At 52.1% G+C, this 24,331-nt stretch overlaps 1 protein-coding gene across 1 annotated transcript; it reads right to left on the reverse strand.

Moving 5' to 3' along the window:
• Positions 1-6,862: 6,862 nt before the first annotated feature.
• Positions 6,863-19,061, reverse strand: KRT72 (keratin 72). Its single transcript, XM_011283953.4, has 9 exons — positions 18,588-19,061; positions 16,676-16,890; positions 13,477-13,537; positions 13,028-13,123; positions 12,177-12,341; positions 11,474-11,599; positions 8,860-9,080; positions 8,194-8,228; positions 6,863-7,442 (listed from the first exon to the last, which is right to left on the reverse strand). Exons 1-9 carry the CDS (start codon positions 19,044-19,046, stop codon positions 7,252-7,254), a joined length of 1,569 nt encoding a protein of 522 aa, XP_011282255.4. The 5' UTR covers positions 19,047-19,061; the 3' UTR covers positions 6,863-7,251.
• Between the last annotated feature and the right edge of the window lie 5,270 nt (positions 19,062-24,331).

Here is a 24,331-nt window from a genome sequence, read left to right on the forward strand (position 1 = left end):
TAAGGTGACCAACGATCCCGGTTTGCCTGGGACAGAGGGGTTTTCCAAAACATGCATCCTTCAGTGCTGCCCCTGGGCAGTTCTGAAACACCCAGATGGTTGATCACTCTAGCACCCTCCATATCGCACTGTACAGACTAGCAAATTCTCCAGCAGTTTGTAGGGGTCACTAAAGTTGCATCTCCCCCAGTCTGTAAAATGTCAATACCCAAGCAATTCTCTGGTCTCTCTCTCTCCCTCTCTCTCTCTCTCTCTCTCTCTCTCTCTCTCTGCTAATCCCCCCAACGGCCCCCTACCCAAGTGTTAGCATGAATTCCCCCCACCCCAGATTATTGAGAAGACGGGTAGCTAGATGACATCAATTTAACTCTATTGCACACTCACTCACTTAAATGCTTGCCCCATTATAAGGTGTTGTGCTGAGCGAAATCCCAGATGGGCCATCACCATGGTCCCCACTGCCATTTCTTGGTGCCACGTTAGCTTAGAAGACGCTGTACAGGACGCCTCTGCTGACTACAACTTAACAGAGGATGTTCAGTGACTTGAAACTTCTCCCTGCTAGTTCTCATAGAACTTTCTACAGGCATGCCTCGGTATCTCTCCACAAACACCCTTCTCTGAGTCGAGGGCCTTCCCCACGTCCCCTCCTCCGCACCAGCATCTCTTTCCTTCTTGTTGGCATAGTCCAGCTCAGGAGGGGCGTGACTCCTCCATCCCTCCTCGGGAGAAAAGAGGCAGGGCAGTCCCGTCCCCTGGGTGCACCACTGGATTTCAGCCCCACTCGCCCCCTCACCAGGTCCCAGGGCTGGGCACAACCCTCGTGGCCCTCAGGGCAGCCTTGGGTGGCTTGCCTGAGTCCCAAGGATGGGCTCATGACGTACGGTGAGTTGGAGCCTCTGGCCAGAAGTCTCCCTCCTCCCAACAGGAGGGTCGCCAGAGAGTCCTGGCTTCCCTGTGAGTTCCCCCCTGCTTCTCCAGGGCTGGCTGGGCTCTGTCATCCAGTCCCCTGGGTCTCTTCCTCACTGAGCCCCTGGGAGGGGCGGTGGTCCCCCAGTTCCCACCCCTGTCCACTCTGGGCTCTATCCACAGGGAACTCTGTCCTGCCCTCCTTCCCTCTGACTGGTTCTGCAGTCTGGTTTTTGATTTTCGCAGACTGAGTACCCTTTTGCCTTTAGCACATCCCGGACTGTGTCTCACTAAACTCCTCCATTCTTGTTTCCTTCTCTCTTCCTACTCCCTGGCTCCTAAGCCTTTAATGGCTGGACAGACCCCCAGTCCTTTAGTGTCGATCAAGAACTCGGTAGCTCTTTATCCCCCCCACACCTCTTTTTAAAAAGAAAAGCTCTCTAAACTCTACAGCTCCACCCCACCACCCACCTAGTCATCACAGGGCACTTTCCTCTCAGCTCAAGTGCACAGAGGTATGTGCAGACAAGCACAGTCTTGCTCTGGAAGAGGACACATTTTCTTCCATTTGCTTGTTTGAAAATACCACTGGGCCCCCATTCCTGTATTACTTCATCTGTCTCCTTACCTCAGACCCCTCCACCCCAGCCGCTTCTGGAAGAAGTTTGCAAGGTATTTCCTGGTCCCCTTTATGGCTCGATTCTTTTTTTGAAAGACAATGGAGAGGCTGGAGGAAATGAAATGTCTTAATCTTTCCATCATGACTGTGAACTTGGGTGCTTGATCTGCCTCTTCCTTTGCCCATTTCCAAAGCAAACAGGCTGGGCTGTGCAGTGGGCTGTAATTAAGCCACTCTTCACTAATGACATGCTCTCTATCTCCCATCAGAGCATGGTGCAGCCCTGCCCAAATAGGAGGGGAAACCCCTCCCCACCCCCATCCGGTTCCTAGGGAGAAACAGGAGTGAGTGGTGAGCTGGGCCTGGGGGGGATGGGCACCTGCTTCAGGTGTGGGGGGAATGGCCATCCCCCTTCCCTGTGCCCTAATCATACCTGAGCCTGGGGGGTCCTGGGGAAGGGCGTTGGGAAGGGGACCGGAGAAAGAAAGAGGCATCCAGGCAGGACTGAAGCACTAAAGGGTCTGGGGTGACCATAGGCAAGGTAGGAAGTGGGAGGAAAAAATATAAAAACGGGACATCTGGAAAGAAATACAAGAAATAAGAAGCTGTTGTTTTAGGAAACGGAAGCTGGAAAAGACTGGGTCAGTGGGGGCGGAGGGAATGGGTTGGTCCTGGGGGGAGGGGCTAAGGCATATAGAGAGGGTACAGGAAGAGTCCCTGGAGGCAGAGGCTTGAACTGAGCTGTTCCAAGAAAGGCATTTCCATCCAGCCCCAGCCCAGGTGGAAGGGGACAGTTACCTGCAGGCTGCTGTGCTGGGAGGTCCTAAGTACCACTGTCTGGAATGCCAGCCTGGCATGGACCTAGAACCTCAGACAGGTGGGGCTTCGGTGACGCCCCACGTTGGCACCTGAGGCTGGGGTCAGAGCTCCATTCAGAGCTGAGACCTGAATGAAGCATCTTTATAAGATTCTGTCAACCCTCCCTTCCAGAGCAAAAGGACTGGAGACCCCAAGTCCCCCTCTCCTCAGTGTTGTGGGCTCCCACTGAGGCACGTGAGACTTTATGGCCAAGCTTATAGGTGCAACACACAGCTGTGGGTTCAGGAGGCTGGTTGTGAAAAGAGACTGCAGATCGGAGAGTGGGGGATGGGGCCGCATACCAGGACAGGAATGGTCTGGAAGTGGGAGCCAGTGAGCACAAGAGACGGGGCGCACTGGTTCCCATTAGGGCAGAGGAACAGCTGGGCAGCATGGAACAAGGGTGGGGGCCACATGTCATAACTGAGAGCCAAGGAGAGGGCTGAGAAGGACCAGCGGCTGTGGGAGAGAACCTTCTAGAAACCGATGTGAGCTGGAAGGGCTGAAGGGAATAAGACGGGGAAGAGCTGCTGGCCTGAGATTGGAATCCAGCAGGGATTGGAATCCACACAGTGAAAGAGCTGTGCTCAGGTGTAAACACTGAGTGCTCGCTTGTTGAGGGCTTGCTGGGTGCATTTTGATGCATTTCATCCTCACACCCGTCCTGTAGGTAAATACTCTTATTTTTCCCACTTTACAAATGAGAAAACAAAGGAGCAGGCAGACGGGGTTGCCCAAGTCACAGTTTTATAAGTGGCAAAAGAAATACTCAACTGGCCAACTGCAGACTGTGCCCTTCCACACGGGGCGACTTCCTGCACACAGGTCCCCTCTAGCCTGGGTCCACTGTGCTATGGTTCAGGTCACTTGTTGGGAGCAGCTTTAATCTGGAACTTGGTGCTGCATCTGGAGTGTTTGGACCCCCTGAGAGCCCTCCTGGGGAAGATGGATGGATGGATGGATGGCTGGATGGATGGATTGGAAGCAAGAAGGAAGGATTCAAGCAACAAGCCTCTAAGAGGGACCACATCTACACAGGGGTGTGGTGTGGACGTTTACCAGAGGGCAGCGATGCGTGAGGCCATGGAAAGTGGTTCACAGGAGAGAAGAGACTCTCACTGTCTCTGGTGGTTCTAGCAGCACTTGCCAAATAAAGCGATTTTCCTACAAGCAGTTGTCATCCTGAAGGTGATAGAAGTGGTGGAGGCCCTGGAAGAAAGATTGGACACAGCTAGCAAAGGGCAGCTGGAAATCTCAGAGCAGCTGCCAAATGTGACCTAAAAGGTCTTTAAGATGCCCTTTCCACCTCCTCCAGGAAGCCCTCCCAGAATGTCTGTGTTCAGCTCTGATCTCTTCCTTCCTCTGTTACCCCTTGGCTGTGCCTTGCCAGCACCTCCATGCCTGTATCATCTACTGAGAGAGACAGAGACAGAGAGATAGAGAAAGAGAGAGATCTCAGAGGGGGCCACCCTGCATCAAGGCAGGGATTTGCACACAGTACAGATGGGGCTGGGGGAGCATATTGCTGAGGGATGCGGGTTTCACCCCCAGGACCTCCAGATCAGCACTACGATTCTCAGGCACTCATTGAGGAAGAGCTGGCTGGAAGCCCCAAGATCTCTGAGTAGAGATGAGGAGGTTCAGGCTTCGCAGCCAGTGCCCCTCACCCTACGTGAGTGAGAGGTCAGAGAGGAGAGGGAGGGGGCAGGAGCCAGGGTCTGGGCAACATGGAGGCTGGGGCCAGCCTGGGCGCGCTAGGGAGTGAAACAGCATCTCCTCCAGCTGGCACCCTGTGGCGGGCACAGAGCCTTGTTCCAGATCATTCCACACCCTCTGCACTAAAGGGAAGTCTCCTCTGGAGCCGCGGAAAAGGAAGGTGCAGTACCTGGGGCTGCTGGCAGAGGGCAGTGTGTGTGCACAGAATCCAGGCTCCAAGTTCTTTCTCCTGCTTAGAAATCAGCAGTTCGTGACCGCATGGGAATGTGTTTCAATGAGAAGACCCAGTGCCCCCTGTCCTGCACTTAACCCCTCTCAGCCAGGTCCTTGGGCACAGTCCTGCGGTGGACTGATGGGTCGTGAACCAGTGCAGAGCCGGCATAGAAGGCCCCTGCACGGGCAATAATATTGTAACAACCAACATCTGTTGGCTGCAAACTATATTCCAGGCAAACTGTAGTTCTTCCATGATCCTTTTTCACTTATTCCTCTACAATGAGAACCTTGTCAGTAACGAAGTGTCCTGTCTGGAAGTATGGGCTCTGCAGCTGGGCTGGCGTTCGGTTCCCAACGCTGCCATTTCCTAACTATGTGACATTGGATGGTTTCTTTCACTCCTCTGACCCTCAGTATTCTCATTAGTAAGATGTGCATTATGATCACTGCATCTTGTAGCAATAACACCTATATCAGATTGTTGGAAGAATTAACTGAGTTGCCGGACGTAAAGTGCTCAGGAGAGTTGGGGTCGAGAACAGTGCCTGTCATAGGAAAGGCTCAGTGATGGCCAGCTTGTGTCGATCCTATCTTGCAAGGGCAGGATCTTGCACGAGGGCCACAACTAGCCATTAGAAGAGCCAGGATGGGAAGCCACGCTTATGACACTCGACTGGTATGCTAGCAGGGGGACCGTTTGCCTGAGACAGGCTGGCTTATGCCTGTCATCTGACCATCCAGTTTAGCAAGTGTCCAGATCCAAAGGGTTCCAGATTGGTTGATAAGCTATATAAACTTCATATACATGGATGTCTATAAAACTCAAATTTATTAACACAAGTATGTTTCATTACTCACAAACCAAGTCATCAGGGCACCTGTGTATACCCCAAGCCCCTTCTCCCCAGCGAAGGTGGACTAGACTAAGCCATGCATTCTTGCAGCAAACGTGTATTGAGTCCCAACTGTGACGCAGACTGGGGACCCTGAAACACGGGGCTGAGAGGGAGGGGGGTGAGGTGACACACGTGTGTGCAACTACCAGGACACCAGGAAAATAAAGCACCAACTATAATGCAGATTCTGGAATGGTGCTGTGGATGTGTGGGGCTGTGAACCAGGGCAGAGCACAGAACCATCCAGGCCTCCATTTGCTGGCCTACAAAGTGAGGAGACAAGGAGGGATGCCTGGGGTGGCTCAGTTAAGCATCCGACTCTTGATTTCAGCTCAGGTCATGATCTCGCCTTTCGTGGAATCAAGCCTATGTCGAGCCCCATGTCGGGCACCATGCTGACAATATGGAGGCTGCTTGGGATTCTCTCTCCTCTCTCTGTGTCTCCCCTACTCACATTTGTGCTCTCTCTCTCTCTCTCTCAAAATGAGTAAATAAACATTTTTTTTTAAGTAAGGGGACAGGGAGAACTGTCTGGCCACCAGCTCTAATGTTCCCTCTCATTTAATGTTCAATGACTTTGATGGAGTCTGCCAGGAGGGACCAGAAAAAGCATGAATGTGGGAGGTGGCATTTCAGCCAGGCCACAAAGGATGAACGCGGGCTTTCCCTAAATGGGGCACGGGAACCTGCAAGTGAAAAAATCATATTTGCAAAAATCCTTGGGTATGAAAAGTCCTGGCCCGCTGGAAAGAAAAACCAAGATTAAAGCTAGGGATGATGTGGGAGGAGAAGGCGTCACTGGGCACCTCAAATGCCCCCCTCAAACGAGGCTCATCCCTGGAAGGTGGTCTCACTCTTAGCACCTTGCTGGAACCAACGGTGGGAACTGATTCCGAGAAAACAACACCCCTGCAGAGACACGCGCGTGCCTCAGAGAGCCCCCTTCTTCCTTCACTTAATTTCCACTCGTGGCAATAATCACTGCTTGACCGTGTGTTATGGAGGTCTCTGTTAGTTGCGTGGTTTCACTCTTCTCATAGGCTGTAAGCTCTGTTGAGAACACAGTCTGTGCCTGTTTGTTGACTCCAGTATTCCCAGTACCTGAAGACTGGTTCGGTGAGCCGCTACTTTCTGCACCCAACAGATCCGACGCATCCAGAAACGTACACACAGGCAAGCCTCAAACTTTGGGGTGGAAAAGAATTGGCTGGAAAAACAGAAAGAGGCCCTCGGTGGGGCAGCGGAGTTAAGGTGGGTTGGCAGGAGAGTGAGGAGGTAAGGAAAAAGAAGGAAATAAGAGGCACTTAGTGTGGGTGCCTTTGAGAACCCGGGCGAGAAGCCAGGCCAAAGCTCGCGTGCCTGAGCATCCTGGTGTGACCGCGATGTGAGCCTGTCCGCAACAGGGGTGATAGTGCCCACCTCACACTGTGTGCACAGGTGCCCCGGTGCCCCGGAAGCAGAGCCTGTCCAGAGGCATGTCAGAAACAAACCCCAGCTGCTGACCAGGAGCCGCCCTCAGCAGTACCTACCTGGCCACAACCAGACGGCAGAGACCCACGTCCGGCCTGGCGCCCCAGAATTAGACCGAGGAACTTTAGAAGGGGCGCTGCCAACGTCAACTTCCTGGGCAACAGATTCAACACGGGAATCAAATGGCACTGATCATTTATTGCAGGAGAAGTGGAGAACCGGACATGACCCGAAGCAGAGGACAGAGAGACCCCCTGGGCCGCAAAGGCCCAAGAAAGGCATGGGGACAGAGGGGCTCACACCTGGCCAGGGAAAAACATCCTACGTAGATGCGTTATCTCTGCACTGGGGGCAGCGACCCAATGATAAATGGCCAAGAAGGAGGTCACCGAGAGCACTCGTGACCGGACTTCCCACAAAAGAGCGTGCACCACCCGGACCACAGGGACAGGGGACGGCTCAGGGACTGGGGCTCCAGAGGAAGCACTTCAAGGCTGGGACAGGGTGGGGGCGGGCAGGGAGTGGGGGTGGAGCAGACGGGTTCTGCAGCTTTCTGCGCACAGCCCTTCATCTCGAGGCCTTTTTGGTTGCACAGCTGCTGCCTGAGGTCTTGGGCAGGGGATCCTTGAACTCGCTGCCGCAGTTGCCTTTGGTTTTGACGTCCACGGCCGCGGGTTTAAAGCCATAACTGCTCGAGGCGCCGAAGCCCACGCTGAAGCCAGCCCCTCCTGGCCCAGCGCCAGTGCTGCTGATCACAGCTGGAACAGGGGGGAAGAGAAGACCCCTGGCCTGTGGCATCCCGGCCACTCCTTCAATTCCCTCCCCCTGGGGACAGATTCTCTCTGCAGTGTGCTTTTAGTTTACAAAGAGGTTTTCAGCAGCACTGATCATTTTTCAAGTATTTGGCCGCCCGTATTAGACCCTGTCCTATCGGTCTGCGTCCATCCACCAGCGACAGACTTAGAGCTCCAGCGAGCTCTGGCAGGGACCTTCCCCCACAGGAACAAAGACCCTTCGGTGCGGCCCCCAAGGAAGGGGCTGCTGGAGTACCCCCCCCCACAGTAACTCCCCTGCACCGTCCCTAGCTTTCCAGCCTGTTTCAGCTCCTTCCACAGTCCTGCCCTCAGGCTCCCCCCAGCCCCCACCACCCCCAGGACCACTACCCACCCACCCCACCCCACCCCCGCCCCACCGACTGAAAGCTAGAGCCTTGACTGTGCGCTGGTCTCAAGATCAATAGAATGTCTCCAGGAAGCCTCATGCTTACAAGAGGCGTTTGGATTATACACTACTGGGCATCATTTGATCTTTCCATGGATTGTGCTTCTGTCTTTCACGGTATTATTATTTTTCTCCATCCGTTGCTTCTCATTGGCTACTAAAGCCTCTTCACACCCCTACATCTGCCCTGAACCCTCCCTGCTGTCCTGACTTCTCTCTGGTGTCATGGAATTGGAGGCTCAGACTTCTGGTAGGTGACCAAGGGCAGAACCAGGTCCTGGTACTTACAGATGCTCACGGAACTGGGGTGTTCCCCGGACATCCTGGAGAGAGAAAGTGGGGGAGGCAGATAAACCCTCTGTAAAGCAGCACTGCATCTATCCAGGGGGTCACAGGGATGCCCCTCAGAATGCACACTGCCCATCCATCCCTTCTTCCCACACACCCCAGCGGGACCTCTCCGGAAAGGAACAGAGACAAAAAAAGTCTGCTGTGAAGTCTCCCTTCTCCATCAGAGCGGCTCTGGAGTGGTCTGGTGGCTGGAGTGATCATGTCCCTGCTCCCCTCTATTATGCCAGTGGTCTCACACAGTCAAGAGGAACGAGCTCACATCCTCGCAGGGCCTCAGGCTTTGCCAGAGTTACCTCGCACTCAGATGACTCTTGGAAGCCATCCTGCCCGCCCCCTCCCCGGACTCACCCTCAAGCGCGCAGCACAAAGGGCCAGGGACACTCTGTTTTGCAACCGCTACAGATGTTAATATTTCCTCTCCCACTACCTCTCTGGGATTTTTACAACTCAGTCCTTCCTAGAGTCTAACTTTGGTCTTTCCTACTGCACCATGTCAAACCCATTGCCTCAGTAGGACCTGAACCGACCCAAACTGTTTGCCCTGAATCTTCCTACTCACGCAGATGGGAAACTGTTCCAGATTAGAGATATCTGGCCCCCCACCTGCACTCTTCGCCCTCCAGCAGCTTGCGGTAGGTGGCGATCTCCACGTCCAGGGCCAGCTTCGTGCTCATGAGCTCCTGGTACTCCCGCAGCATCCGGGCCAGCTCCTCCTTGGCCTGGTGCAGGGCGGCCTCCAGCTCATCCAGCTTGGCCCGGGCGTCCTTCAGGGCGCAGTCGCCCCGCTGCTCGGCATCGGCGATGGCCGTCTCCAGGTTAGAGCACTGCGGAGCAAGTGCATCCAGCGCTTTGAGCCAGAACACAGTTCTGAGATCCTGCTCAGACACCTTCCCCTCATTTGGTCCTGACCGATAGTAAATGCTCTGAGGTCCTCCCAGTGTCCCCCGCTTTGGACATTGCTACAGATGAATCTGTCCTTTCTCCTAACTCCAGCGTGGCTCACCTCCGCTCATGCGTTGGCATGTGAAGCTGGAGCTTCCCTACCTTGGGAGAGAGGAGGAAGGGCACTGAGAAGGCAAGCTCCCTGGGCCTGTGGCCCCTGCCCTCCCCCTCCTGGTCTGTAACACTGGCTGCAAGATTCTAATGCCAACCCAAGACAAAAACCAAAAAAAAAAAAAAAAAAGAGGGATTCATAAAGTTCCTTACTGATGAAATTTCTGTCCAGTAAACCTGCCACACTGAGTCTGGCCTCCAAAATTCCACAGAGCATCACACTAGGGGAGTAATAGCCTCAAAAGATACTCTTGTTACCAGGTTTCCCAAGCGGGCAGGCAGCTGCTGTCAGGTAGAAGGCTAACGTGCAATACAAAACTGCAGATGAGGCTCTGGGCTGCGGCCATGGGACGGCTGCCGTGGGCTTTTGGACCTCTTAGTCTTGGTGTGCGTTCCATCACTAGGCCAAGGTTTTGGTGGGATCTAAAACTCTGGCTTCTCTTTTCTGGTGTGTCCCCTTCCTCTGCAGTCAAATTTGCTTCACCCCAAGGAAAGCAGCCGATGCTAAGGCCAGACGGAATTCTAGATTGCGGTCCAGCCGGCACCACCCCTGTGCCGGGCAGGCCCCCAGCCGTGCAAACACCCATAGTGTTTCGGGTGAGTGGCTCACAGCCTCAGGACCCAGCCACCCGACCACAGAAGACCACGTCCCATCCTCAGGACTGTGGAGGTCTAATCATTCAGGGCGTGGCAATACACTCTGTTGGGCTGGGGCAGGGCCTTCCTGTCTGATAGGAAAGTGTGCCAAATTCTGCCAAGCTGGCCTCTGCTCCTTTTCACTGACTGAGGTCCCGCACGGTGAGCCCAGGAGGCTTCTGGGTCTCGTGAATGTGGCGTGAGGGGAGAGGGCATGAAACTGGGGCATCGTTGACAACAATCATCCCATGGATCCTGGGGTCAGCAAATGGCAAGACAGTCTGCAGGCGAAACTATGTGCTTCTTTGGTGGGAAGGCCAGAGGGCCAGAAAGCACCCTGACTGAGGGCCCTCTGGAGGAGCTTCAAGGGGACCAAGCACCGAGAGTGACCCCCATGGGCTCCCCCACGGAGGACATCTTCCCTGACCTCCTAGGTGGTGTTCTGACTGCAGACGTCACTTTCTGGTAATAAGCTCACCCAACCGTGAACACACGGCATTTTGCCAGCTTCACATTATAATCTGATACTTGAGGGCAGCTTCAAACACCTTGTTGTTTTTCTTTCATGTATGCAGACCTTGATTAAATGAAAAACGCCATGAGTTCTTGTGTAATGTGGTCTTTCTTCTTTCAGCTGCCAGGAGCCTGGTGCACAGAAGAAGAGCGCGCGCGCGCGCGCGCGCGTGTGTGTGTGTGTGTGTGTGTGTGTGTGTGTAGGGAAGGGCGGGGCCTCTAAAGAAGAGGACAAGGGGACAGGGCCACTTGACTTGCCCAGGAAGCCTTTGTGCCAGCCTCCACCAACTCTGGGAATTTCCTGGGTTCGATTCCTACAGACTCAGATAACCCAAATGATGCGCCTGGGGCCATGGGGTCACTCAGTGCCAGGCCACCACGCACAGCACTGCCACAGCAGGGTGCAAACACAGAGCAGAGCCCTGGGCCAAGTCTACGTTGGAAAGCTCTTTCTCTCCCATTCTCCTCAATTCCACTGCTGGGCTCTCCTTCCTCTAGCGCCGATTCATCATCACATGAAACCTCCTTTTCACCTACTGTGTCGGGTCGAAACTCCACTGCCCAGCTTCACAGGTGCCCATAATCTGCCCCGTGCGACCCGGTGGGGTCCCGCCCCCTCGCACCCCACCCATCACAGAACTTGTGCTTGAGCTAGGTGCCTCTCACCCCTGCACACATGCCATGCAGCGCCCACCTTGGATCCATTGCTCATGCCGGCTCCCTCACCAGGACCCCTTCCCTTCCCTCTCCTTTCTGCCCATCCCCTCCCACCTCCTGTAGGAAGCCTCCCTGGGGTCTTCATTCCGCTCTGGCCACTCCGGACCCCTACAGCCCTTAGGAAGCATGTTTCACAGTGGGTGGAATGTTTCATCTTTCTATACGGGTTCAGACTATTCTCTCCTCCTGGACTGTAAATGCCCTCAGGAGGGACCATGTCTTATCCTTGTTCCGTATTTAGCCTCATACCCTTGGTGCTCAAGACAGCCCGTCAGCTGACTCATTTCATGGAACCCACCTGCTTCTTCACATTCCCTATCTCTGAGCGGATCCTCTGGATCAGGCGGTTGAGCTCTGAGATCTCAGCCTTGGTGAGTTTGAGGTCGTCCCCTTGCTGGCCCGCTGTGACCTGCAGTTCTTGGATCTGACGTTGGGGGGCGAGAAGGAGGAGCAGAGGACCATTGGGAATTCACCTCCCAAGGGTCCTGAGCATGGAGAGGGGGAGGGGGACCACATGCTGTTCTCACTGCCCAAGCAGCAAAGGTAATAGGAGGAGAGATGGGGGGGAGGGACTAGGAGGGAAGGAAAAGGGAGAGAAAGACCACCCTTTCCTTTCAGACAGGAAGGCCCTGCTCCAGCTCAACAGGGTCCTCAGGTCCACAAGGGTGAGAGCCTTGGTGGAGTTCTACAAAGTTGGGAACACAAAGAAAAGCCAAGATGGATGGATTACCCACAGAAACTGACAGAGTCTTCCCTGGGTTGTGGCTCATGTGACCTCTGCTGTCAGCTAGGGCCAACAGCCAAGCCCATATGTGCCCCTAACACATGCCAAAGCTGTGGTTGCCCTCCCTGGACCACAGGGGGGCATTTCCACAAGGCTCAACTCCAAGACAAAAGAGGTCTCAACCCAGCCCAATACACACACACACATGCACATGCACACACAAAGAGAGAGTGGCAGCCGTAGTCACTGGGCCTTGCACACCCGGCACACAGCCCACCTTGGTCTGGTACAGGGCCTCGGCCTCGGTCTTGCTCTTCAGGGCGATCTCCTCATACTGGGCGCGGACCTCGTCGATGATGCTGTCCAAGTTCAGGTCCCGGTTGTTGTCCATGGACAGGACGACAGATGTGTCGCTGATGTGGGACTGCATCTGAGCGATCTCCTGGACAGCAGTTAGGGAAGTGGAGCCGGTTAGAGGATCCCCATGAAGAGAGCACATCTCCCAACCCTCCCTGGCCAATCCCTCACTGCCCTCCCTCAGCCTTCCACAGAGCCTACCAGTGCCGGTGTGTGCCAGGCACGAGGGGAGAGCGTTGGGCTTTCAGCCCCAAGGTGGGACTGGCCTCTCCATCATGCACTCAGGCCTGCACCTGCCCCTATTCCACACTCTATGACTTCATCCGGAATATTAGATCTGAGCGTGGCACACAGAGCTTCTCTAGGATCACCGGCCACCTTCCCTTCCCCAGGCCCCTCACGGTTTAGCACAACTCAGGCCACGCATCCAGCTCCCTCAGGCGAGACCCCCGTGCCATTCTCAGCACCCCCTGAGATTTTCCTCATCCTTCTCTGGGAACCTTCCCTGGCGGCTCAGGCAGAACTCCCTATACCTTCCTCTGCTCCCCGCCAGAGCTCATCTGCAGGTTGTTTTCCCTATCGGACTGCGACTTCCCGGAAGACAGGGATCATTTATTCTCCAGCAGGCCCTCCTCAAGCCCACCTCATTGCTCAGCAAACGTCAGCTGCACTGAGCTGCCAACCTTCGGTCGACACGTCCAGGCGGGCCGAGGGCCAGAAGCCACCTGTGAGTGGCACAGACCACACAGGAGAGCTCAGCGATATCCTTACCCCTTCATAGAGGCACTTGAAGAATTTGATCTCATCCGTCAGGGAGTCCACCTTGGCCTGGAGCTCAACCTTGTTCATGTAGGCGGCATCCACGTCCTGGGGGACACAGAGAGGAGCCAGCTGCCTTCCCCTGCCCTCCCTCCCTGCCACAAGGAGCCTCAGGTTCCCTACGGGCTCTACTCCCCTCTCCCTGGCCTCCACAGGGAGGCCCGGCTGCTGAGAGCAAGCCAACCAATGCGAGGGGCAATGGCCGTGCCCGAAGTGTGGCGAAATGTGTGGACTGGAAGCTGGCAGGTTCTGGGAGCATGCGTCCCAGGCAAGGGGACTTAGGAGAGCAGGGAAATTAGAACCCCGGTCCCCCTTTCTTTCCTCAGCCTACCGACATCACTGTGTCAGGTGTTCAGGGAGCTTCCCTAGGCCTCCTCCAGCCCTTCCTGCTCCCCACTCACCTTCTTGAGCACCACAAACTCATTCTCAGCAGCTGTGCGTCGGTTAATCTCCACCTCATACCTGCGTGCGGCAAGAGAACGGAGGCGGCGTTGCCATTGGGATAATTCAGTTCTGCAAATGCTCCCTGAGCAGTTGGTGATCACCTCCACGCCCAGAGCTGCATGGCAGTGGCCTACAAGCTGGGGTTCACGTACCCTTGGGGCATGCACAGCCTTCTAAAGGGGACGTGACGGATCTCGCGCTCCGTGAGTTCGAGCCCCGCGTCGGGCTCCGGGCTGATGGCTCAGAGCCTGGAGCCTGTTTCCGATTCTGTGTCTCCCTCTCTCTCTGCCCCTCCCCCGTTCATGCTCTGTCTCTCTCTGTCCCAAAAATAAATAAACGTTGAAAAAAAAAATTTTGAAAAAAATAAAAAAATAAAAATAAAGGGGACGTGACGGGAACAGGTTTAAAGGAATTCACATCCAGCTCCTTCGTTCACATGTGACCTATCCTGCCGTGCAGCTGCCCTAGAGTGCACCTGTGGGGGGCTTCACTGTCCCTCCTCTGTTTCACAACTACCCCCACCCTCCTGACAGCAGAAAGACGCACCCGTTCTGCCATCCGGCCCCTTAGCACAGTGCATTAGCCCATGGTGCAAAACGTCCCAGGCACCAAACAAAACACTATCCCCACCTTCTAGTTGTTTCTACTGGGTTTTTTTTTTTTTTATATATATACATATTTCTGTTCCAGATGAAGCAAGGTCTTAGAAAGAGGATGCTTGGATAGGACTGGATGTTCTTCATGCAGATATATTATAGACTGGGGAGACAAGAGTATAGATGACTCAAAGACCTATGTCACCTCTCACTGTTGTCAAAGAATGTTGAATAATGAATCTTAATTAATGCTAGAAAATGGCTTGTTTCCACATGATTTAACACGAGCAATCCATTTCAGCTTTTTATTCTTCCTAAGGCATGCCACTGGCTGCCAAGGGGGAAAAAGGCCTGCTGAATGACTCAAGTAGTACAGGTTAGTGAAGTGGGTTATTTTAAAATGCGACTGGAGGGGCGCCTGGGTGGCGCAGTCGGTTAAGCATCCGACTTCAGCCAGGTCACGATCTCGCGGTCCGTGAGTTCGAGCCCCGCGTCAGGCTCTGGGCTGATGGCTCGGAGCCTGGAGCCTGTTTCCGATTCTGTGTCTCCCTCTCTCTCTGCCCCTCCCCCGTTCATGCTCTGTCTCTCTCTGTCCCAAAAATAAATTAAAAACGTTGAAAAAATAAATAAATAAATAAATAAATAAATAAATAAATAAAATGCTACTGGAACATTTTCTGAACCTGCCGGATTTTGTCAGTCACATGGATAAAATACATAAAAAACAGTTGATATGATTTATCTCAGATTCCATGTGGGTTACTTAAAAGACAATTGAATACTTCTTTTTATCAAGTAGTTGTTTCTATTACAATTTATCATTATCTCACATTATCTTAGAAAATATTCAATCTTTCTTCCTCCCGTTAACAAATAAGAGTATACCCTAGTTGCAGACCAATTAGTTTTTAGCCGATCTTTCTATTCCATAAAATACACAGAAAAAGTTTGATCATGATGGCTATCAAAATTAATCATGTTCATTTGGCCATAATTTTTCATTAGGTACTTCTAGAAACCAAAGAGCAGAACATACACATCTACACCCTTTTAGAAAGAAAAAGAACGCATTTCATAGCACTATTGACTTTGGAACTAACTTATAATTTACAAAATACATTATAATGCATGCATAAAAGTTAAGCCACAGCCAAATGCATATTGATTTTTTGTTTTAGAACACAGACATATTAATTATATTAAATCTCTATCACTTTAATCTTGAATGCTTCCAATAACCTACTGTACAAGATGTAGACTTTCATTTCTTGCCAAGTGGATTTTACAATAGTTCCCAGTTCATTTCATTATTTCATTTCATCCCCACGGTAATCCTGCGAAATAGCTTCTATTATTATCATCTCCCAATTTTATACATGAGGCAAAGACATAAAGCTAGTTAATAGTAAAGCTAGGATCTCAGTGACATCAGGACACAAGGCCTTAGTGTTGCCTAGCACTTTGGTTCTTTTAAGAGCTGTTAATACATTACTTTTTGGCATTACCCTCTCTCAACAGCGCGTGCAAGTGGAGAGGCAGGCAGCAGTGTCTGAATTTTATAAATATTAAAGCTGAAGTTCTCAGAGGACTGAGTGACTCATGGTCATGGTGGTGACTCCAGAACACCTGGCTTCCCTGGTCTGAAAAGCCCAGAGGCAGCATGATCTTTGGATGTCTGACCTGGACATCTGGGCTCTGCCTGGAAATATTCTCTTTTCCTCCAGAATTCTACCCAAATATCCAATGGGGTGGCATTTCCATCTTAACACCATTCCGTCTCAGTTCACACTGTATTCATTTCCACTGCCTGGGGGCTCTCTGAGCGTGTTCTTTAAGCCTGTCCCCATAATCTGTGTGCTTTCAGGACTATAGACTCTGTCACCTCCTCCCTCAGGACTCCACGCAGGTCTCAGGGCAGAGTTCCGCTTGGGGCTACTTCAGAACAGGGGTGGACAGGCAGACTGAACATGGAGCAAGAGAAATCACTTGGCTCTGACCATCTCCATCCCCTTGAATTGTGGGAGAAGTCATCTTTCCCTAGAGATCCTGGCACCTGAAAGCCAGCTTCCAAAATACCAGATCACACTGAGCCGGGATGGCTCAAGCCTGGGGGAAATTAATGAGATTCAGCAGCACAGATATGCCGCAGCATGAAAAAAGTTTTTAAAACCCTTGTTCGCTCAGCTTTAGGTTTTGCTCTGGGATTGGCGTGATGGCTCACATCCTAGGTACTCCCGTGGAAGGCCCCTCACACAGGAGGAGCTACAATGCCACCTGGGCTGTCCATCTGGTTTTAAGACAGCCCTCTTGTCCCCATGTCTCCATTTCCAATGTGAGAATGGGCACACCATGTCCTAGGCGATTCAGGGCACCACTTTGGGTAGAGATCCTTTCTCTTCCTATGTCTCAACCTGTCTGGATCTCCCTCCCTCCCCAGGGGAAAGGAAATCGCACATGGTATCAGCAAAGGACCTAAGAAGGCAAAAATGCTGGCTGCAAATCGAAACCTCAATCTGTCATCAAGACCCTCCAGTGGCGGATTCTCCGCCTCTCCACTCACCTCTTCTTGTAGTCCTCCACCAAATCCTGCATGCTTCTCAGCTCCGAGTCCAGCCGCACCCTGTCGCCTGTCTGTGTCTCCAGCTGCTTCCGGAGGTTGCTGATGTAGCCCTCATAAATGGACTCCAGGTTCTTCCTGCAGCTGTTCAGGTCCAGCTGCTGTAGTAGCTCCCACTTGGTCTCCAGCACCTGGTTCTGCTGCTCCAGGAACCGCACCTGGAACCCAAAGGTGGTCATAGCACAGAATCCCCCTTCTGTTCTTGCCTCTCCACAAGAGAGGGGGAGAGGGGGAGAGGGCCCTCTTGCCTCTCCACAAGTGGGGAGAGAGGGCCCCAGAAATCAGATACAGTCGGTCTTGGATGGGAGGGAGGAAAGAGCAAGACTCATCAGAGAACGGATTCAGCCAGGGGGACGTGCCTTTCTGGGTCTCCAAGACGAGAAATCAGATTGAGTCTAAAAGAAATCGGGAAGTAGGCTTACGCAGTGCTCTAACTGCCACCGTGAGTTATCATGTGATGGAAGTAGCTTCTTTTGCTGTAAATGCTGGTGTTTTCAGAGTGAAGGAAGATGGGAAGCAAGGGAGGAACAGTGCAGGGGTGGGGAATGGCATTGGAAAGTCACTCTGGCCATTAACACGTTCTCTCTTATCTGCAGCCTAAGTCGCTCTTGGTTGGTTTCTTCGGTTTTCATTTCAAAGCGGGTTCTCACATCTTTAGAAGGTTCCTTCATGCTTGACCAAAAGTCTTACATGTTTGGGCTCAATAACTTCAAGCCTCTGCTACTCGCTAGCCTTCCTCTTCTTCCCTACCTCTAGCTTGAGGGAGAGAAGGAAACATGAGGGGGAAGAACAGACTTTGAACAGGAAAATGAGCCCTGTCCTCTGGGACAGTAGCTCTGTTTCTTCCAGTCCTTCCCTCTCCCCTCCAACCACTTCCTTCCTCTTCCTGAGCACAGCGGTGAGGGACACAGTCCTCTGTTGCTGTTCTATCAGCCTGGGCACGTTTACTGGCCTCCTGCCATGTTGGTTTCCTCATCCGCAAGGCAGAATGATAACACAATCACGGGTTGTGTGTTGATATATGGGAACCCCTTGGGACAGCACCGGGCACTGAGTAACATCAGCTCTTGTCAGTATTATGTCCCCTGTGACTCATGGCCTAGACCTTCTGCCCCAGGTTGGATACAGAAGCATATTCCTTCTCTCCTCTTCGTTCTTTGGGGTCACTGCCTCTGAGTCACCAGAGACAGCTTCCCTTTTAACCTCTGCATGCTCCCATCCCCACAGACACATAGAGAATGCACACCTGTAACTCGACATGCCCTCCTTCTCAATCTCCCTTCTCCCCCGCCCCCCCCCCCCCCCCCCCGCCCAGCCCCAGCTTTCAGTTTTCTGGTCCTTTTCTTTCATCTCCTCTAGACACCTTCCTGGCTTATACCCCCATCCTACCTCCTACTTTGTTAAGTCCTTTCCCTTCACCAAGCATCACGTCCTGTGATACTCCCTGGTCAGTGTCCCTCTTGTGCTCCTGTCCTGGATATATGTACCCATCTCCTTGTGTGATCACTGAGAGCTCTCAGAGGGCCATTTCACAAGTCTCCTGCCTGTGGCGCACCCCCGTTCCGACCCCGGGTCTTGTCCACAAGGATAAAATGAAGCTTCTGTTTACCACGGGTCGTGGGTCGGGGGGTAGGGGTGCCTAGCGCTGTTCCAAGCACGTTAGAAACATCCAATTCACCCTCACATCCTCATGTGGGGTAAGAGCCACAGTGTGCCCATTTTACAGAGGAGCCAAGGGAAGCCCAGAAAGGATAACCGGCTGGCCCAAGTTTTCACATAGCTGTCAGTGGCAGAGCCAGCACCCCGGTGCACACTGGTCCCCAACGCAAGGCCGCACAGATGCCTGAGGACCCACCTTGTCGATGAAGGAGGCGAACTTATTGTTCAGCGCCTTGATCTGCTCCCGCTCCTGGGCGCGCACCTTCTGGATCTCGGGGTCCAGCTCCACGTGGAGGGGGGCCAGGAGGCTCTTGTTGACGGTGACCTGAGGGATGCCGCCGGGCGGGCACACGGACGGGCACGCGGGCCCCAGCCCGGCGCTGCCGAAGACGGTGCCCACGAAGCCGCCCAGCCGGCCGCCGGTGCCGGAGCAGTGGCCCAGCGCGTAGGCGCCGCCCCGGCCGGCCGCGGCGCACAGAGCCAGGCGCCGGCCGCCCCCCAGGCTGAAGAGGCTCCGGCTGCCGAAGGCCGCCGTGCTCTTGACGCCGGCCCGGAACGAGGCGGAGCTGCCGCTGACCCGGCCCGCGATGACGGCCGAGCAGCCGCTGAAGCTGGGGCGCTCGCCCGCGGGGCGCTGGTGCAGCTGGCGGCTCATGCTGTGGGGACCGGGTGCGGGCGCGTGCGGAACGCGGGATAGGGGCGCGGAGGGCGGCTGCGCTGGTCGGCCTGGCTCGCCCCCAGCCCCTTAAATAGGCGGCTGGAGGCAGCCTAATTTGTAGGTCGGGAACACCTATTAGCCACCTGGGGCCTCTCCGTATAGGAGATTACCACCTCTCCCTGAGATTTGTCTCCCCCACCCCCTCCAACCGTGAACTCCCCATGAATCCCCTATAAAATGGCTCGGAACCCCGCATTTGGTTTGCTCACCTCCTGCATTATAATAATTTGGCTACCTTATCTTCACTTGCTGTCCTCCAATTACTGGGGTTATCACTGTCAAGATCTGTGGTGGAAGCTTCCAGTGGGTCTGGCTGGGGTTGGGGGGAGACACCCTTTAGAGGTGGAGGGGTGTGGTCCAATGGAGCAGATGGCCAGGCGGGTTCTGCTTCCGAAGGACATGAACAGGGTCAAGAATGTTCCAGAGAATCATCCTTAGCTTGTGGGCTGCTGCTTTCCCAAGGCTTCTGGATAAAGACGGCTCTGACCTGAGTACTGGAAGGAAGTCCCAGAGGGTGGAGATTTCTGGTCTGTCTACAAGGAATTCTACGTCTGTTGAGGCAGATCAGACACAGTGACAAAGTTAAGGCCAGTGGGAGCTCTGGTCACAAGAGGTGGAGGGTGAGGACTTTGGGCCAGAGCTAAAAGGGTTCTCCAAAAACATTTCTGGAATAAAAGTGAGGGAGATGCTAGAGGAGATGGAACAAGAAAGCTTTAGGAAGATGGTCTTTCGTGGGATTTGTGTGTTTTCCTTTACTTTGATAGCAGAAGATGATCATTCGTCCCATGCAAGGAACCCCTGATCGGGACATTTGCTGCCTTGGCATTTCTGATTCTGGATCAAAATGTGACTGATGATTAAGAACAAGTTGAGAAGGGCTGAGGAAGACTCCTCCAATCTGAAAAACTAAGAACTAGATTCTAGAACTTCATTCCAAATAAGTTCAAGAGTATCTTTTCCAATCAAACCCAATTTCCTTTTTCCAACTTAAGTTGTCTCTAATTCTTCTCTTCTGTTAGAATCAGCCCCTCTCAGGGGCACCCGGGTGTGTCGGTTGGTTAAGCGGCTGACTGCAGCTCGGGTTTGGCTCAGGTCACGATCTCCCAGTTGGTGAGTTCAAGCCCCGTATCTGGCTCTGCATTGACAGCCTGAGTGGGCTTGGGAGTCTGTCTCTGCCCCTCCCCCACTCTCACTCCCTTCCCATAATGCCCTTCTGACACCCTGGTGGGCTTCTGCTTCATCACTCTTATTGCTCAGTCTGTCTGAGTCCTGAGTATGTGTCCCATTTCCACCATCAGATTAGCAGGTCCTTCTGGATTAACCCTTCCCTCCCCTGCTCACTGGTGTTCAGTCCCAGCCTTGGCACCAGGGACATTCAGGATGAGTGTGAAACAGACTGGTGCTTAGGACAAGGCTCATTGCTGTGCCCTCAGTTACACCCTGGAGCCTGGACTCCCCCTTGGAACCCTCGTGGAATGGCCAGATGGTACCTGGGCGTCGTTGAGTGGCACAGCCTCCACTGAACCAATCAGAGCATAATAACAGCCAAGGTGTTTACCCCACAGGGAACAAGGCTGTGGGGACATTGGTGAGTGATAGAGATGGCGCCAGCCACAGATAAACAGATAGAGGAGTCTAGAAGGTCCTGGGTGGAAAAGAGAGTGGGCTCTCTATGCTGCCTCAGGGGAGACACTACAGTCTATTCCCTCTGAAGAGGAGAGGGGCCATGTCAATGAAGCTGGGTGACCAGCAAGCCCTTTGAGAAGTTCAAGGTTAGGCTTTCCATTATTTCATGAGATTGTTTCTTATGCCCCATAAATGTAGCCAGGTTTTTGTCCCCCACAAGCACAAGAGAGAGTTTATTAACTCTGACCATTGAGAATAGAAGAGAGGAAAAGTATTTATTGAAACAGAAGAAACTTACATAGGATTGGGTTTCAAAGGGAGCCTTTGAAGTCTCCTTTTTTTTCTGGACACTTTCTAAGAAGTTGAGACACCCAGGCATCTGGAACCAAGCCACTTCTGCCCAAGGTCAGGGAACAGGCAGGATGACCTTTTCTCATCTTCCCTTGAAGGGTTGACTGGCCAGATGAATCAGGAATTCCTTTGAAGCCCCAGGCTTACCTTCCTTACAGATTATGGAGAGACAGAAGTGATACAACCAGGTTTGGAAGGCATGGGATGTGTGGGGATGTGGGCAGGTCAAAAGGTGGCTGAGGTCTGGGAGGAGGGCTTCACATTGGAGGTGCCTCTGACAGCAGCCTACTGTCATTTGGGCTCCAGTGACTACCTCTGCCATTAGTTCCAGGTGGGAGCAACACCTGGGTTGGTAGACTAAGCCAGAAGCATCACCCTTTGAAACAAGAGCTCAACAACAAAGGATGGACGGATGGATGGATCCTTGAAGCAAGGCTTTGCAAACATATTGCAATTAAACTGGCTCTCGTTTGCCCAGGAACCGTAGTTCTTAGGAGATTAATAGGTACCGTGTAAAAAAAAAGTGTGGGGATGGATTCTTTGTTGGTTTTTTTTTAAAAAAAGGTTAAGCAGGCATCATATTGTGGGACTTTTTAGATCCATCACTATGCTTAGGAAAGCTATACCAAAGGATGCTGCGAAACTCAGTGTTTTCCAAAGATGGTGACTGGGAAGTGTTTTTTTTCTATTTTTTAACATTTCTAAATTTTCTCATGTGAGCATATCATGTTTTTATAGATGAGTTATTGAAAAAAAAACTAGAGAAGAAAGGGAGGTAGGCCGATTCCAGTATCAGAAATAAAGAACTGTTTTTGTCCAAAAAAAAAAAACAACAAAGTGTGCATGTGTGTGTGTGTGTGTGTGTGTGTGTGTGTGTGTGTGTGTGTTTCCCAAGCTTTTGCTTGACCATAAAGACCTCTTTTTGGCCAAATATTTTATAGGAACCAGCATTTCAAGGAATGTGCTTTAAGACACACTGAACAAGTTATCTCTATTTCACCATTAGATAGACTTACATTTCCCAAATCCAAGCAGTCTTCCAATATCTCCTTAAAAACATGAAGGAGAACTAAATATAATTACCATAGCGTGCAGCCTCATCTGGTCTATAGCACTGTGCCTAACATGACATTGTCAAAGTCAAAGGGAAGTTATTTGCTTGGACGAGGGCACATGTGCTGGTGCCATCTCAGCACTGCTCAGGGGGAAAAGAATTCTCGAGCTGGTCACCTGGTTGGTTGGTCACCAACCAAGAAGGTTGTGCCAGAGACTTCTAGTGCTTATCAAGTATCCTCCTTCTTGTCCTCATTTCCCAGCCTCCTTTGGGGTTTGGTTGGGGCTTGGGACCCTATTGGCCAGTTAAATGTGAGTGGTACCTAGGGTGAGGCAGTTAACAGTCCACGTGTCTCTTTCACCTCTCATTTCCCCTTTTCCAGTAAGTAACCTTGAGGCCACATGTCCCATGTGGCCAGGCTCAAGACAGAAGCGCGTAGTTCTGTGGGACACCCACTGGGAGAATCATGTGGGACTGCTGCCCAAATCGGTCTCGGACTATGAGTGAGAAATGAACCTCTATTGTGTTGAGACACTGAGACTTCAGAGTTTGTCCATGGAGTCAGTCAGTGTTCATATTCTGATCTAAGCATACGATGGTAGAAATATCTCTTAATAGCCAATGCATTTTCTCTTTAGTTCATTTTCACATTTTCATCAAATAATCTGATTGCTATCAGACCTTCTGCACTTCACATCTCAGCCTTTTTGAAAGACTAGTCTATCCTAATAATGCTAAGAGTGACAGTAGTAACAATGATATAATAGCAACTATTTATTGAGCACACACTATGTGCCAGATATTGAACAAAATAATAACTCTTGTGCATTCTTCAGCTAAACTTAATTCTCATGACAACTTTATGCAGGAACTTCTAATAGTAACTTCTTTATACCAATGAAGAAACTGAGATTCATGGAGCAAAAGTGTTTTGCCTAAGTCACATTGTGAGTGGCGGAGGGGGACTGAAACCTGGGTCTGTCTGATGCCCAAGGTGTTGGCTTCTCCTGTGAGCACTATGGTGTAAAATCCCAGCTCTGTAGCCAATTGAGAGGGCCTCTCTGATGTGGCTGCTGCCGCCCTCCCCAGCCCCCCAGCACCACTGCACCCTCCCTCTCCACCTGCTGTAATCCCTCCAGCAGCCTCCTCTGACCTCCTTGGAGCTCCTCACTCTCCTCTGTGCTGTCTCTGTATCACCTTTTGTTACCAGCATCTCACTGTGTTACAGTTATGTTTATTACCATCATGTCACCATCAAGGGCATGGACCAGGTTTTCCTACCACTATATCCCCAACACTAACTGTGTGCCAGGCACATGCTAGATACTCATTGGACTGATTATAAGTTCTTTACTGGCCCCGAGAATGTATTCTCTGAGACTAGCTATTCTGCCAGCTGATTCTCCTTTGGGCAATAAATGAATTGGCATATAGTTTATGAGATGGTCTCTTTAAATTTTTTTAATGTTTATTTATTTATTTTGAGAGAGAGAGAGACAGAGTGCAAGCTAGGGAGGGACTGAGAGAGAGGGAGACACAGAATCTGAAGCAGGTTCCAGGCTCTGAGCTGTCAGCACACAGCCCAACGCAAGGCTCAAACTCACGAACCGTGAGATCATGACCTGAGCCAAAGTCGGACGCTTGCTTAACCGACTGAGCCACCCTCAGGCGCCCTGAGGTGGTCTCTTTAAAGTTTGGAGCTTGCAAATTGCTTTGCCACCACTAAACACCTCTTTTCGGTGAGCAGATTTAGTCAAGTGTTTGAGCCAAGAAAATTGAGGACAAGATCCTGTTTCCACTGACATTTATTAAGTACGAACTTTGTACCAGAAGTTGCATAAGACATGCTTACATTGCCTCATTTGGGCATAATTATCATCCAGGGGTGATTGGTCTGCCTATTTTATAGCTAAAGAAATGAGGCTCAAAAGCCTTGAGAGCTTTGCTTACAATCCCAAGTCAGTTGCAGAGTCTGAATCTGAATTCAAAACCATTGACTTGAACTCTAAGATTCTCTGGACCCACAGTGACCGTGTTCAAATGCACCTGTGAGTCACAGCCTGAGTGAATGCCAGCCTCTCACTGGCTCTTTGCATCCTGACAGCATCATCACGGCCTGGGAACCTGGCAGAAGTCTCTCAGCACAGGAGTGTTTTGGAAGCTGAACAGTGTATATAACAGAGATGGCACA

This window comes from Felis catus, chromosome B4, assembly GCF_018350175.1.
Source record: "Felis catus isolate Fca126 chromosome B4, F.catus_Fca126_mat1.0, whole genome shotgun sequence".
Taxonomy (NCBI): Eukaryota; Metazoa; Chordata; class Mammalia; order Carnivora; family Felidae; genus Felis; species Felis catus.

Coding starts and splice junctions, on each gene's coding strand:
- KRT72 (XM_011283953.4), bottom strand. CDS start 19,046: ATGAGCCGCCAGCTGCACCAGCGCCCCGCGGGCGAGCGCCCCAGCTTC. Junction 16,891..18,587: donor TCGCCTCCTTCATCGACAAG/GTGGGTCCTCAG, acceptor TTTGGGTTCCAG/GTGCGGTTCCTGGAGCAGCA. Junction 7,443..8,193: donor CCCCAGTTCCGTGAGCATCT/GTAAGTACCAGG, acceptor CCCCTGTTCCAG/CTGTGATCAGCAGCACTGGC.